General features: G+C 36.9%; 1 protein-coding gene across 1 annotated transcript in view; it reads right to left on the bottom strand.

Annotated features, from left to right (window-relative positions):
* ZNF236 (zinc finger protein 236) overlaps positions 1 to 15,980 on the bottom strand; it is a 76,797-nt gene that overhangs the window by 47,089 nt on the left and 13,728 nt on the right. Inside the window, exons 6-10 of the mRNA XM_010283134.1 lie at positions 14,361 to 14,507; positions 12,375 to 12,443; positions 7,050 to 7,253; positions 2,777 to 3,005; positions 680 to 952 (exon numbers count right to left, since the gene is read on the bottom strand). Of these exons, the coding sequence (XP_010281436.1) occupies positions 680 to 952; positions 2,777 to 3,005; positions 7,050 to 7,253; positions 12,375 to 12,443; positions 14,361 to 14,507 (922 nt within the window). The remainder of the gene's footprint in view (positions 1 to 679; positions 953 to 2,776; positions 3,006 to 7,049; positions 7,254 to 12,374; positions 12,444 to 14,360; positions 14,508 to 15,980) is intronic.

The raw sequence follows: 15,980 nt of genomic DNA, 5'->3' as shown, positions 1-15,980 counted from the left end.
CAAAGAAAGAAAAGGGGAAAACAACCAGGTAGTCCACCAAGAGCAGAAAATTTATTTTTCTCTACGCAGAGGACAGAAGTTCAGCCGCAGAAAAACAGATATTGAAGACATCATAGATGACGTAAACAAGGACCGTATGAACAGAGGAGTTGTAGGGTATGCAGCTTAAGATATTGAAAACAGGTAAGTTGGTGAAAATACAAAGCAACACCCTATTGTAGAAGATACAAAATGGGAAGTAACGAAATAGTCCTGAATGATAGAGTGAAATTATCAAAAAGTATGGGGAAGGAGAGGGAAGAAAAGATGCAGAGTAAATATGAAAGATGAAAGGGGATAACTAAAATCAGAACTCAAATGCTAAGAGCATGACTCCTTAGAAAGTACAATTAAACACACTCAGAACCGAGATATTAAAAAGGAGCAACAGCTGACTCATCACCAGAAAACTAAACGTCCATGGCTTTTCTAAGAGCCCAAAGTTTCAAAGCCATGAAACACTAGAAAGTTATGACAAAAATTTAAGTTCATGATATAAGACACTAAAAATGGTTCATTCTCTGATGAGATCAATGACATAATAGACATGTCTAACAATTAAAGCACTTCACATGGTCTTTTTTTCATTCAAGGTCTTACCCACATCATAGAAAACACAAAAGCAATTTTGAGGCCTTACCTGTATGTAGACGAATGTGAACTTTTAAACTCCCTGAGGTGGAAAAGCATTTCATACAAAATTGGCACTTAAAAGCTTTAATGCCAGTATGTGTTTTTATGTGTGCTGTGAGAGTACTCTTAACGGCAAAGGCGCGGAAACACTGGGGACACTTGAACGGCTTCTCATGGGTATGAATGCGAATGTGGCGCACTAGATCACTTGGTTTTTTAAATTCTTTAGAGCAATATGGACAAACATGCCACCTTATTCCATTTTCTTCACGTATAGAACCTAAAATAAGGAACATAAAAATGAACGCTTTTTAAACATTTTAACAGCTCTTAAAAAATTCTACTACACTGACACCATTATACAAAGCAATCGAAACACAAAAACATTTTGCAAAGTAGATGCCATTACAACATACTTCGTAGACGATTAACTTCTCTACCAGATACGTTCTACTTCACAAAAACAGTAATGGGCTGGAATGACAAAAACAAACCCCAAGAGAATCCTGTGGAAATTCAAACTTTTTATGCGATTGAAAATGTAGGTGGTAAAAAAAAGAAGTAAAGGAAGATAAAGGCTAAGAAATGTCTGACTTCACAGAATAAAAAGAATACAATTTGTATGCCACTTAGAAATACAGAATGTAGCTGTAATGCAATATAGTATACCAATTAACTTATAAATACATCTAACACAAAATTATCCAACAATGAATAGAACTCCTCAACCATAACCACACCAAATTACTTTAAGCACTACACACTTAACTAGCTGGAGGAGATACTTTATATGGCCCTCTTCTGCAAATTCAGACTTAAATTACATTTTATAAATTTTTAAAGGAGAAAAAAAAATTCCATAAGAAGTCCTTCTGAAAGATTTACAATTGAAGGCTGCTTTTTCACAAAAGTTGTTTTGTAATCCAAGAGCCATAAGTTCTGTCCTAAAGCAGTAACATACCTTTTCTCAACAAAAAAATCTAAATCCTGTCAGGGTTTTTTTATTCATATATGTTGTTTAATATCAGATATTCTCTCATTTAAATCAGTTCACATAAGTGTTTTTTTCTGTAAAACATGTCAATACACTGAGACTATGTTATTTTAAAAAAAAAAAAAAGGCACTTGTGTTTGACTATACAGCAGTGACCTTTTATTTTTATTTGCAGTCAGAGTTAGAGAGTTGTTACTGTTACACACAAGGAACAAAACCATCATTATTACCAGAGGAAAAAGTTAATGTTGATTTTCAGCACAGTTATTCTGGACAGGAGGAGCTTTTGATTTTGGATCAATTTCTGCATCGCTTGCAAAGAAAAAAGCAGCATCAATGTATCTATGAAGATACTACAGAGAGAGCTCAATGACTGCTTATTATAGCGCTGTCTCCACCATGCCAGCCATTAAAGTATGATAGCTCTATTTGGAACAAACCACTTCTAGCAACCTTAAAGCTTGAGCAGCCTTAATAGTGAAATTGCCTTTAAGCACACAGAGACAAAATCCAGGCTTGCATACACACAATACAGTATGGAGGTGGAATATTAACATGTATTTATGGTGACAATATCACATCAGTACTGTGATTCCAAACACAGGTGATGAAATATTATGCACAATGACAACTTTCATCCTTCCCTATACAGCCCAGATCAGTGAAGGTCTGCATAAGGCAGCAGTACTGCACTTCTGCCTCTGCAAGGCTTAACTTCCAAAGAGGAAGAGTAGTGCTTCCAAGAACTGTCTGCTCTGGGACACACCATGAAAACCCAATGCTTCTCAGAGAAGGATGATGGGATAAACAGAGGAAAAAGATTCATATTGTTTCTTCTCTGTCTGTGTCCAAAAACTCCACTGACCTAAATCCAGAAGATTTAACAGTGTAATTTCACTTAATGCCATTCCTACATGTCTTTATATCAGTATAATTAAAGTTATCAATGTTACTGATCATAACCTCTACACACTATGTTTTAGGTAAGAGTAAGTTAAGTTCGTAACTGATCCACAACATGTTTTGGTAAATGCCTTTATAAAGCCATCAACACACCCACAAATACTACAGTCCATATAACACAAAAGTAGCAAGCAGTGGCAACATTACCAGGTAAAAATGGTGATTTTTTCTTAATAACCTTTTTTTCTTTTTTATCCAGTTTATCTGTACTCTCTTGCTCTTTATCTTGTTCTGCATTATTAGAGTCAGGCTGATGATTTGAGAGAGTCTGGACGTCTGGGTTCTGATCCTGGGCCCCAGGAGTCTTAGCCTGGCTGCAGTCAGTAGAATGTGCAGAAACAGGAATCGAAGACAACCCACTGTTCTCTAAAGCTTGCTAAAAGAGAACAAAAAACTTCTAGGTTAAGAAAGAAACATTCCACAGTTGCCCCAACTTCTCTCCAACAACCGAAGAAGACCGAATACAAATATAATTAAAGGAATTAAATGTCTCACCCTCCCAGAATTTCAGCTGAATTTCAAATTTGCAAAAGCATTCTTGCACAACACTGACTTCTGATTGTCTGTGAGATTTTAAGTTGGATTTCCTGAACTAATAAGTGTTCCAACAGCTGCCTTTCAGAAAAGTGCTGGGTGTTTCTACAGAATCAAGCATTTGCCAGGAATATATAGCTATCTCTTACGCCTACTACACGAGAGAACAGTTCCCCATAAAAGGTCAAATTTGAAGTCCATCAGCTTGTGGAGAAGCCATAAATGGTATAAAGAAAAAATGAAGAATGCTAAACCAAAGAAAGGCTTGGAAAAGCTCAAAAGTCTCTGTTAACAAACCACCAACACCCATCTGACTGAGGCAAGAGCTATGCACCCATTTTTATGGAAGGGACTGCAGTGCAGACTCCTTTACAGGTACTATTGTATCTGAAAACGCTCTGGATCAAAGACCTCAAACACACATTTTAGTAGGAATGTGCAGCTATTTGATCACCTGGAAGGAAACTACATTTTGTTTATTTTCTAAAACAATGTGATTAGTGATTAAATGCTCATACAATAACTTAAAGAACCAACCTCAATGATTTTTATTTATTTTTAAATAGCTATCAAGTTAATAGTTAAATTTCATTTGTAATTTGCTGCAACTACATGTCACTTTCCAGAGAACTCAGCACAGGTGACATGGTGAACCTGCACATAGCTACACGTAACATTCAGGTCTTCCGAAAAGAAATTTAAATGCTACTTAAAAGACTGGAGATGAAAAAAAAGCTTAAAGGTTAGCAGGCTTCCACCAATACTAAAGAAGAATATTCTCTGCCCTATTCCTTTCTGTTTGTGCCTTTATGCAGTGGAGGCTGCAGAGCAAGCATAAGGAGCTGAATTACTGCTCTACATCTCTTATGCTACACAGCATCTCCTACTGCCAGTCTCTTCGGGAGCATGGCTTTGTTCCTGTGTTTCCACTGCCAGGGCAGTCAATTCCAGGTGCACTGGACACCCCTCCAAGTGAAAACAAATTAAGGCCCGGACTCTGCTGCCAAAGGGATTGAGAAAAACACGTTAGCAATACCAGTTGTGGCATACCACATGGCTGCCTTTAACTCCAGTTCATACTAAAGTTCTAGCATGTCCGGCATGGCAGCACTCAGTGGTGGCGTGACTTCATTCAGGCCACGATAGTCTACTGTCAGTCTCCACTCGCCATTCGACTTTTGCACTGGCCATATGAGACTGTTAAAGGGTGAGCGAGTCTTGCTGATCACTCCTTTGCTCTCCAGTCAATGAATCAGCTTATGGATGGGGATCAGGGAGTCTTAGTTGGTACAATATTGCTGCCGGTGCACCATTTTGGTAGTGATCATAACATCTTCCTTGAAGGTGACATAGAACATCTTCCTTGAAGGGATACCCTTCCTTCACACCTGACAGGAGTCGCCTCCAGAGGCTAAGAACTTGTGCCCCTTTTCCAATTGCTTTGTCAGTGCCTCCTTCCCTAGAAAGGGATCCCAGCTGCTTGGATTCCCTACCCTCTAATTCCAAGCTACTGGCCCCGTTATCCCAGCATCAGAGCAGCCAGGTGACAATGCGCTTGCCCAGATGACAGCTGAAAGCTTTTCACTTTTTCACTCACTTTTTGCTCACTCGGGGATCGGGTCGTTATCGCCTCGTTTATGAGTTCTGCCTCTTCCTCCTCCTCCTGTTCTCATGATGGCCCTTCTTCAGAGTCGTCTGCCTCATACACTTCTTCGCTAAATGAGCTGACTTTCGCTTACAATATTTCTTCTCGTGTATAGGGGCAACGGATACTGGCACGGGTTGGTTCTCTGGTTCAGCTGCAGTGCCTATTGCTGGGGCTGGAGTAGCTGCAGTGCCTGTTGTTTTGTCATCAGATCCAGAGACCTTCTCTTCCCCTTGAGGGTACTGAACAGTGTTGAACAGGGCTTGGTAGGCATGGACCAGGCCCCAGCACATTGCAGTGATCTCTGTCTCTCTGGAATTGCCAGGGTGACAGCATATGTTTTCCAAATACTTTCCTAGTTTTTCAGGATTCTGCACTTGTTCAGGGGTGAAGTTCCAAAACACTGGCAGTGCCCACTGTCCTAGGTACTTGCCCGTACTATCCCACACACCCTGCCACTCCTAACTATCCAGCCTTGGGGTAGGTCTCTGAGTGGTATTCTTAAATAGTTGTTTAACTTTAAACGAGACCTGAAACACATTCAGGAGTAGGAGACATAGCAACAGGGAGATGTCGGTTTGAACATCCCAAGGATATTCAAAGTTCTCATGATCTACTGTAACTAGCTTGGAGAAGAAGGGGAAGGTGAAGGAGAAAGGGAGGGTGAAGCGGCAGAGGAAAGTGTACCCCCTTGTCTCCCCCATAGATGGGCTCTCCGAGGAGAAGAGGTGAAGCATGTAATTATTAATAGTATCCAAGAGATGGCTCCTGAAGTACGGAAATGATGGCAATGCTGAGTACAAATACCAGACTGGTCTCACAATCAGCCATTTTATCATATCGTAAGCCAGTGTTACAAAGTATAGCAAAATAATAATCTTAACCCATCTCCCAGAGATAATAAGCAGCACAACAGGGAACATATACTGCAAAACAGGGAACATATACTGCAAGTAAGGTGTTACATAACAGAATTCTAAGAAAAAGCTCAACTTTGAGAGCACGTAAATCAACACTGTGACCAGTGACTATTAAACTAATATAATGAATGCTTGTAATTGCCTCGTTTATGAGTTCTGCCTCTTCTAACAAGTTAGAAACTTGTTCTAACACACTCTGGTCAGATTTGTTGTTATCTCAACCCGTCATGCCACACATAGGACACCAGAAAGGACTGTTGTGGTTTAACCCAGCAGGCAGCTAAACATTAGCACACAGATATTCGCTCACTCTACCCCCACCGCAGTGGGAGGGGGAAGAGAATTAGGGGGGATTCATGGGTTGATATAAAGACCATTTAATAAAAGAGAAAAGGAAGAGATAATAACAATGATAAAAGAATATACAAAACAAGTGATGCACAATGCAATTGCTCACCAACCACCTACCAATGCCTAGCCAGTTCCCAAGCAGTGGCCCCCAGACAGCTTTCACCCTAGTTTATATACCAAGCATGATGTCATATGGTATGGAATATCCCTTTGGCCAGTTTGGGTCAGCTGTCCTGGCTGTGTCCTCTCCCAGCTTCTTGTGCCCCCTACCAGCCTCCTCACTGGTAGGGCAGTGTGAGAAGCTGAGAAGTCCCTGGCTTAGTATAAACACTGCTTAACACACTGACGTTTTAATTGTTATCAACATTATTCTCATCCTAGATCCAAAACACAGCACTATGCCAGCTACTAGGAAGAAAATTAACTCTATCACGGCCAAATCCAGGACTCAGGGACAGACTAATGCATTAGAAAACACACTGGTCGAACCAGGAAGAAATTTTCTTGCACCAATAGGAAATATTCAAATAGCCCTTATTAATTAGAACAGGATGAAGGCTCCTATTCTAATCTTTTAAGCAGATAAACATATTTTTCTCCTCTTAAATGTCATCATGTTTTAAGCACGGCATAACTTAAGGACATGCCACAAGCTGCTTCTAGGCAACAGAACAAAATAAAGCCAAAGGGATCAATAAAATGTCCACGTATGGGTGTGCACACTTAAAAGTTTTCTTCTGGGTCATATAATCAATATTTATAACCTTGCTTTTGTAATATTATACAAAAAGATATCTTGGTGCATTCCATATCCATTCAGTAGGTCTTTGCAATTCTTTCTTGACTGATAAATCATTTAAGAAATGCAGAAGGAATGCTATCATTGAAAATACAGAGAACAAATTTCACTAAAGTAACAACGAGAAAGAAACCACTGAAATGTAAAGCTGTTCTCACACAGAGCTCTTACCTGCAAAATATCTCTATTGATTCCCACTGCAATGTTGAGTTGCTGACCAGGTTGCGGAGGCTGGTTATTTTCTACAGGACCTGGTTCTGATAACTCAAGGAGCTGCTGGATGACATCAGTTACAGCCTGCTGACCGTGGTGAGCAGCAGCTGAAGACACCTGATTTTCTGTCTGTTGAAGAAGTGGAGACCGAAAATGTGTGGCCTGAAATATACAGTGGTATATTTGTAAAGGAAGATGAAAAGTATGTATGAACTCACCTATTCGGCTCCCTTATCTGAAATGTCTGTTAACTGTCCACTACAACCATGCCCACTTGTTTAAGGCAGAAGGATTATACAGAACTGTCATTCAAAGTCTACTCACTCCACTAAAGAATTACTTCTGTATACGCCTTTTCTGGGGTTCTTCCCAAGCTGCGTAACTGTAAGCTTACAGCTTGAATTAACTTTATTATAAGTACTGAACCTTCAACCAGTTTGCAAAACACAAGGATCAGTTACTGAGTTCTACAAGTAGGGGCCACATGAAAAGTAATTCCAAAACAAATAAACAGCACTGACATGCTTGTCTTTTTAAAGTTCACATTCAACTAAAGCAAGTCCTTTGGAAAAATAACCTTCTATTAGTTGAGATTTTTTTGTATGACTATTTGTGCTGTTACATCAAAGCCTTTCAGAACAATCAAACTACTAACTTTTTCCCTTCAACTTTCAATCTTCTAAATTTCTTAGCTTTAGAAGAATCTCTTTATACTCTAAAAATTTAAATACACATGGAGCTATGTCAAAACACTAAAAAAAAACCCTTCAAGTCTAAAAATCAAATTTCTTAATCTTTGATTCGATAATTGTATCTTAGCCTATCTTAGTAACAAATGTGAAGGAAAAAAAGATAAAAAGCCTTGTTGTTTTTTTTTTAAATCAGAAATAAAGACGACACCAGTTCTGCTTCATTTATAAACTTCTCTTCCTTATAACAAATAGACTGCATAAGTATACCATTACTGAAACAACTGCTTTCATTAATTTTACTGCAGAAAAGAGAAATATATATTCATATAATGGCTAGCCCCATAATTCTGTTTCTTAGAACACACTGGATATTTGCTTCTAATATTCACTTCTGTTCTCTAAAAATAATCACTGACTAGTGCATGCACGCAGACACACACACACACACATATATATATATAAAAAAATGCTATCTTCTTTCAGATTATTTTTAACAAAGAATAGTCTTAGGCTTCACATGTGTAATATTTCTTCCAATCTGAAAATTGCCCTGAGATATTCTTTATACTGACACATTAGACTGGACAATTAAAATGACACTGTCATCATATTTAAGGATGGTTACAAAGAAATATGTTAAGAAAAATTAGCTTGACTAGTTACATCCTGCTAGTTTGATGACGTATTCTTAATGCCTTCTCATGAGATGATATAAAAGAAACCCTATCTCATTTCTCTTGCATGCAAGAATAGCACTTGCTATTTGCTGATTTAACCATTAGATCATTTTTTTTTCACCTCACCAGTGGAACAGATGGAAAGACTCCATCTCTTCAGATTCCAATTTAGCAAAAGTGCTATAAACATTTCAATATGTATTTTACAAAATAAAACACACTCTATGCCATTTTCATGGCAATAAACAGGAACTGAAGCAAAGCATTTTGCTAAAGAGTGTAACAGCTCTTTATAGAGATCATTCATTTTCTTGAACCAGAATGCAAAATTCTCCCAGGCTTTAGCAAGAGAAAAAGAAAAAAAAAAAAAAAAAACTGTTAATGAAGGGACTGCTCAACATCATCTTTGACATGAAAAGTTGTATTACATGTATTTAGCCAGTGTGTTCACATATTATACAGCAGTTTATACATAGTCTCATGGAGGTTATCTTTTTTGAAAAATAATATACACATATGCATGCATGTAAAGTTTGTTACCATTAAGATACCCTGTTCATTATAAAAAGTTTCAGAAGTCTCTTTGTAGGTCTCACTTCAATACCCAACTTTAAAAATAGAATAGAGAATGAAGTGTTTTATTACTACTTCATAATTCCACATTTGTTCAATTAGAGTAGCGGACCTTGTGATCACCCTTAGTCCGTCTGATCTGCTGTGTAACACAGACCGCGTGACTGCTCTGAATGAACTACTCCTTCAAGTAAAGTAACTGTACAGAAATTAGAACACTTCTTTAAATCAAGTAGTTTATTGTAGCAACTTTTTCTGTTGCTATCCAACTTCAACAAGTTGCTCTAACAGTAAATTATCCACACTAAAATTCCATACTTTATTTCAAAGTGTGAATTTGTCTAGCTTCAACCCTCAACACCTTTTTTCTCTATTGAAGAGATTACAATTTTTTCCATTTTCTTGAAAACAGTAGATCAAGTCATCCTTAAATATTTTTTCTAATGGACAAAATAGATAATGCACCTTGAATCTCTTCAATAATAAAACACATCATATCATACTTTAAGAATTCTGATGACTCAGATTCCTCCTGTACCTTTGAATACAGTTCATGAATAGTGAACACTATAAACAGACAACCAACAACAGCAAAAATTGCCAGAAAGAAATACATAGGACATATAAGCTTTTCATTTCTATGCAAAGTTTCTTCTCTAAATAGAAAGACCAAAACTAATCTTTCCAGGCAAGGAAACACGACTTTTAGTTGATATATCAATTATGACCTCTCCCATCCCTATTTATAAAGGGAATTAAAATCCTTGAAAACTCCTATCCTGTGAATATGGCCTACTTTTCCTGCTCTTCTATATGTAATTTTATTCTTGGCTACATCAGAACACATACTTCTTGTTGCACCCAGCCCACCAAGAAATCCATATCACTCCACATCAGTGATTTGTCCTCTTTATAAATTACCTCAATATTTGTATCATCTTTATCAGCGATGATTTTATATTTTCTTTCCGATTACTGATAAAATATTAAGTAGTGTAGGGTCAAGAATTAATGTCCAAGGGACCACAACAGAGGTGATTCCCTGTGCACCTCTTTTACAAGTTCTCTGAAAGTTTTAAAAATCACGCATGGTGCCTCACATTAATGTTAGTATGTCGTTCTATTTGCAAATACAAAATATATCCCTGCTATTTCATAACCTCCATTACAAGAAGGAAAATGAAATCATGAAGGATGCAACTAGCTCTACTTACCCAAAAGAAAACATTAAAGAAAAGTACCTATATGTTTTCTTAAAACCATGCATGCAGTCCCATGCAGGAATGTGAGCACAGTTCAACATATGCGCGTAGTTCAACACAGTTCAACAAATGCACAGCAACTGCACATAAACAAGCAGGCTGTGCATCTGAAGGCACGGAAACAAGCAGATAGTACATCAAAGGAGGGGTATCTGAAAACATTTAACAAAACTGCTGCTGATTCACCTCAGCATTGACGTCTGCCTGCTTTCCTTTTGAGGTGATGCCATGTATTCCTTTTCTGCAAGATTCCCATACATGTTACAGTATATAGTCACTATTTTAAAAACAGAAGGTACCCTAGCAAGTGGAAGGAGAATTCAGGTTCCTGCTCTAACTGCTAGACTACAAAGTCAGGCTTCTGCTTGCTTGGTTTCCTAGATCCACCACACGCAATCTGAAGCTGACTCTCTAAGGGTTCATCACACTTAAACTGCTTGGTGGATCAGAAGTTACTAAGTCATTCTCTGGAGAAGAAACAGGTTTGAAGATGCCAAGACCAAGGATAGAACTGAACCAGTTCTCTCACTTGGTAGACATGAGTATCAGGCAATGGGATCCACTGCTCCCAAGTGGCACCTCTCACTAGGGGAAAACCTGGCATTCTGCATCAAGTACAGGGAACCACACAATGTGACACTCTGTCACAGGAGCCTAACTTCAATATTCAGATTCAATGAAAAAAATACAAAAACATCCTCTTGACTCCTGAGAAAAAGGAGCCTGTTCTCTGGAACTTGATTTGCTGGAGAGCTTTTGAATATAAACTATCCTACACAAAACAAAGTTAATTTATTTGGGGTGGGGTGTGGAGAAATGGGGGAGACTACGCAAGACCTGAGTATCAGTATCACATTGGGTTTTTTCAAAAATTATTTTTAAGAGGTCAATATGAATTGACAGGATATATTCTAGGCAAGTTTCCCCCTCCCTTTCTAGAACATAAATCTGGCACAGCTATATGCAGATTGTAATTTTCTAAAACTTCAGTATTTAGGAATAAGTTACATTTAATCCAGTATATTTTCAATAAAGTGTATCCTAAGTTGACGATTACCTTCTTTTCAGACCTGTGCTTTCACACACACAGTCCCTCCCTCAAAACCTAGCATCACTTCTGATACCACTCATTACCAAAGAAAATAATTTCAATTGGTTAAAAAAAAAAATATTTAAAAAAACTGGTTTTTTAGAACAGCCATTTTTAATGGTTTCTAAAATATTATAAGAAACATATAAGCAAAAAATATAAGGAAATCAATTTGGTAATCAATTAGTTCTGTCCAGCTTTAAGTTAACTGGTCCTGGAACAATGAATTCACAGTAAAAAATACAACGAAAGTGGACAGACTGGTTATGGTGACTTTAAAGCAATACTGCCACATTTCTTAGTCCTTGGTTTTGCGGATTCTAGTACACGATAAGACAATCAGTGGCTGAAGTTGGGAAGGGGGGATGGAAGTCAAATTAATCTGTCTCTAAGATACAATGCTGCAACCTATAGCTGACAAACAACACGCTACATAGCTGCAGTAAAACATGCTACCACTCTGGCTGTGACTGGCACATAAACACCTGCCTGTACATCAAGACTACTTGCTATGGGGTTCCAGAAAGTCAGCCCTGCATCATCCTTCCCTGGCTCCACTGCTGTCTCAATTCCAATCAACTCAACCAGCATGAACAAAGCTCCTTGCCTCTCCACCCAAAGCATGGTATCCCTGCGAAGTAAAGTCAGAAGGGCAGGATCATCTGGTATTCATGAGAGCCCTTACTTTCCCCTGGTCTTATTATACAGGGAATATTTGCTTCCATTTTGAAGACCTAATGAACAGAATTATGTGCAAAATCATGACCATAACATGAATGAGGGAATATAATCCATTCAAGACCTGTTCCAATGCTAAATAACCAGCTGCATTCACCAAGAAGTTTGCCTTCACATATTAGCTGATCAGCTTATCACAGGGGACCACTGCATATCCTTTTTCACCAGTTAGATGAAAGCTTACAAAATTCTGTAAAGCTTCTCCCACTTTTAGACTTGACACAAAAACATTACAAAAACTCTACACTTACATTCTTCCATTTGTTATCAACAGGTTGCAAAAGATTAGCAGGGGATGTTAAAGGCTGGGTGACAGAGTCCTACAAAGAAAGAAAAAAAGTATTTTAAGCCTTTGTACAAAACGAAGAAAAACATGGCTAATATCATACATAAAAGTAGCACAGTTCATTTTCCCACAGTATAGAGAATAGGGACAGAAAAAATGAGACTATGGGGAGATAAAAAAGTACATAGAATCACTAATGTTGCTTCGTAGTTTATATACATTAAATAAACACAAGTTACATATACCAGTACCTTAGTTGTAAGCACTGGTGCAGCAAATGACAAATAACAGCCTTACAGTAAGCATATTTTACAAGATCTACTCATGTATCACACAAGAATGCATTCTTCAGTAGCACCACAATTCAGAAGACTTCAACTTTGGGAATGCGTATATTAAGTACATAATCACTGTTCATCCCCAGGTACATAAGGGATGACAGAGACTGATCATAAACTTCAGAACAGCAGAATTATACTGGTGGTTTGTTGTTAAAGAAGCTCTGCAAGTTGTGAGCAGAATGAAGAAGCTGGTTATAAGAATGCTAGTACTAATCTAAGAATGTACCATCTTTTTATAACAATAAAACCCCAATCATTAAATATCTGATCTTAAATTAAATATCACTCTCTTAATATGCAATTGACATGTCAGTTATTATCTTTGTTCTTCCTTGTTAAAATTTCTTGGCATCTGTTTTTAGAAAGAAAAATTTGTCTCCCATTTTGCTTATACTACCGTACGGAGGGATTCTTTATTTTTCCCCTCCTTCATGCAAGCACAGGAGTATACACGCAGCAAAGATAACACACTTCTGTAACATCAATATGCAATACAAAATACTCAAGCAAACTAAAACAAGAAAAACGCAGCTGGCCATGGAAAGCAAACATGAGGTAGTATGAAGGACATCTTTTCCATTCGGCTTTTAAGATTAGGCTTGTACAAATGAATGTAGAAATATAAAAAAAGATATAGAGATTACATATACTCGCAAACAAATAGGACACATTAGGGATTTTTTTTCTTTCAATTAACCTGAAGAGCATATATAGCATCTGCCATACAAAAAACCTTCATGAAACCTAAAAAAGAAAACTGGTTCTCCAAACAATGCTACTAGACACTTGTTTTCAACAAGATACAGATACATAATGAAATTGAGACTTTAAATTTTATTCCTCCTCTTCAAAGTCTGATATTACTTGTCAACCATTAACCTTTAAAGCATAGAAGTTGGAAATGATGCGAAACAGAATGGAATAAAGGTAGAAAAAGCAGCTATTCAAAGAAAAAAAAAAAATACTCTGATACATTAAATATGCACTGGCTCAAAAAATAAAATAGTCTTATGAAGCCAGAAGCATTTTCTGAAGTTTAGCGTCTATCTTGGTAAAGAAAAAAAACCCCCAACATTCAGTGCTTCCAATAAAGGTAAGATTTTTCCTTTATGATCTGCCAAGTAAGAAGCTAACATTTAAAACAAGTAATCAAAAATACTCAGAGGAAGAATCCACTATATCTTTACATAGACTAGAATTATATAAACAATTTCTGGAAATGAGTTAAAACTAATATATAATTTGAATAGTTCTAGATTTCACTGTTCCAGCAAAACTTCACAATTATTTTTGTTATCTGGGGAGGAAACCTTTCCTCCACACACAACCTGTAATCACCAGAATTATATTTTACTTAGTTGTAGAATAAAATGCTCTATTTTCATCTAAACCCTCAATCTGTAAATCCTTTTTTGCATATACTTGGCCAATCTACATTCCGCCAATATTTAATAATGCATATCAATTCCAAAAATGACACAAAACTTTAAAAAGACAAAAAACAGCTACAGGTCTTTTAGTTCCAACCTATCTGAAGAATTACTGGAATTAAGATATAAACCAAATTAAACTCTTAAAGGTATTTTCACAATACACCAAGCAAAGCTTACCACTGTAACATGAGATACATCTGTTGAAGAGCTTGCGGAATTCTGCGGACCACCCATGTGCATCTTGCTGATATGTGTATTTAAACTGCCCAAGCTTTTGAAAACACAGCTACATTCTGTACAGTTGTATGTAGGGCCATTCTTTACCTTTGATAAAACAAACAAAAAAATTAAGTAAATTTTCCCTAAATCTACCAAATTTTGTATTTTGTATTTTTAATTCTTTATCCACAAAACAAATATACTCTGAGAGCTAAAATGACCTATTTTTCCAAGTTACTGATATCCAGTTATGGAATCAGTCTGGTACCTCTCAGATATCAAGTCAACTATAACCTACGTGCATGACTCATCTCAATATTACCACTTCTCAATACTGGGAAGCACCAGAAGAGCAAAGCAAATGTTATCTGGCAAATGAGTCCTCAGACTTTTCCCTCCTTACAATTTCCTACCATTACACACTTAGAACTGAAATGTAATTTTATCAATCAAGATGTGGCTGAAGTAGTAACATCATATGAAATACAAATGGAAGTTTAGAAATATGAAGAGAAAAAATGCAGATAGTTTATCTTCAAACTTTGGCTCTCTTCTGTTTACTTTTGCAAACAGATCTTTTATAAATTTCCAAGAAAAAATAAAAAAAAATTTTCAGGTCAAAGTAGAAAGAAGGCGAGAGAGATTGGGCCAAAGGCCATAGGGACTGCATAAAAATAAAACAACACAACACAACACCAAAAAACAACACTCTGAAGGGCAGGGAAGTTTAATACATAGTTTGAACTGAATTTAAACACAAAGGATGAGAACGAAATCAGGAGCAACTTGTTTGGGACTTTCAGGCCAAGGGGTTGAAGTAATGAAAACAGCTAAACTTGCAGACTCCAACCATCCTCACTTCCCCCTCCTTCTCAGTCTATCACATAGCATTAAGATCAAGTGCAGTAAACAACAAAGTCTTCAAAAGAAAACACGCTGCACTGATTGCAATATAGCATGGAATTTGGTATTTTCCGACATTAGCTAAGCTGGTAACAAGACTTTCAGAAAGAGGTATCAACTAAAAATACAGTCTTGAAGTAAACACAGCGACAGCAAGAAAAAAAAAATAAACAAATGATCCAAATCAATAACTAAAATGTAGGCTCAGGATCATGAAACACAGCATAAGACATGATAAAGAGGCAGCATTTATTTAAAGTCCCTTATCACACAACCTTTCTTTTCTTTTTTTGTTACAGAAAAACAGTAACAGCAAAAAAAGTGAAAAATATTTTTGGCTTGATCCTCGACAATCTTGTAATATTGAAAAAAAGTCAATGTAAATTACAAAATTAATGTTGGTGCATTTTTTTTATGTAGCAAAAGCTATCACATATCAGGAGCTGCGAACAGCGAGGAAGACTAGTCACACACAGTTACATGAAATGTAAACATATGATTTAATACAATTAAGTACAACACAAAACACTAAGACACGTTCTATAAAGGACAGTATCCTAAAACTAAGAAACTCTAATATGCTAAAAGGATCCTTAGTAAAAAAAAATACAATAAGTAAGATCTACCATTGTAACACAAAAATAGAAAAGAAAAAAGCAAATCTCAGAGTTAGGG

This window comes from Phaethon lepturus, unplaced genomic scaffold, assembly GCF_000687285.1.
Source record: "Phaethon lepturus isolate BGI_N335 unplaced genomic scaffold, ASM68728v1 scaffold173, whole genome shotgun sequence".
Taxonomy (NCBI): Eukaryota; Metazoa; Chordata; class Aves; order Phaethontiformes; family Phaethontidae; genus Phaethon; species Phaethon lepturus.
This window is presented reverse-complemented; position numbering and strand designations above follow the sequence as displayed.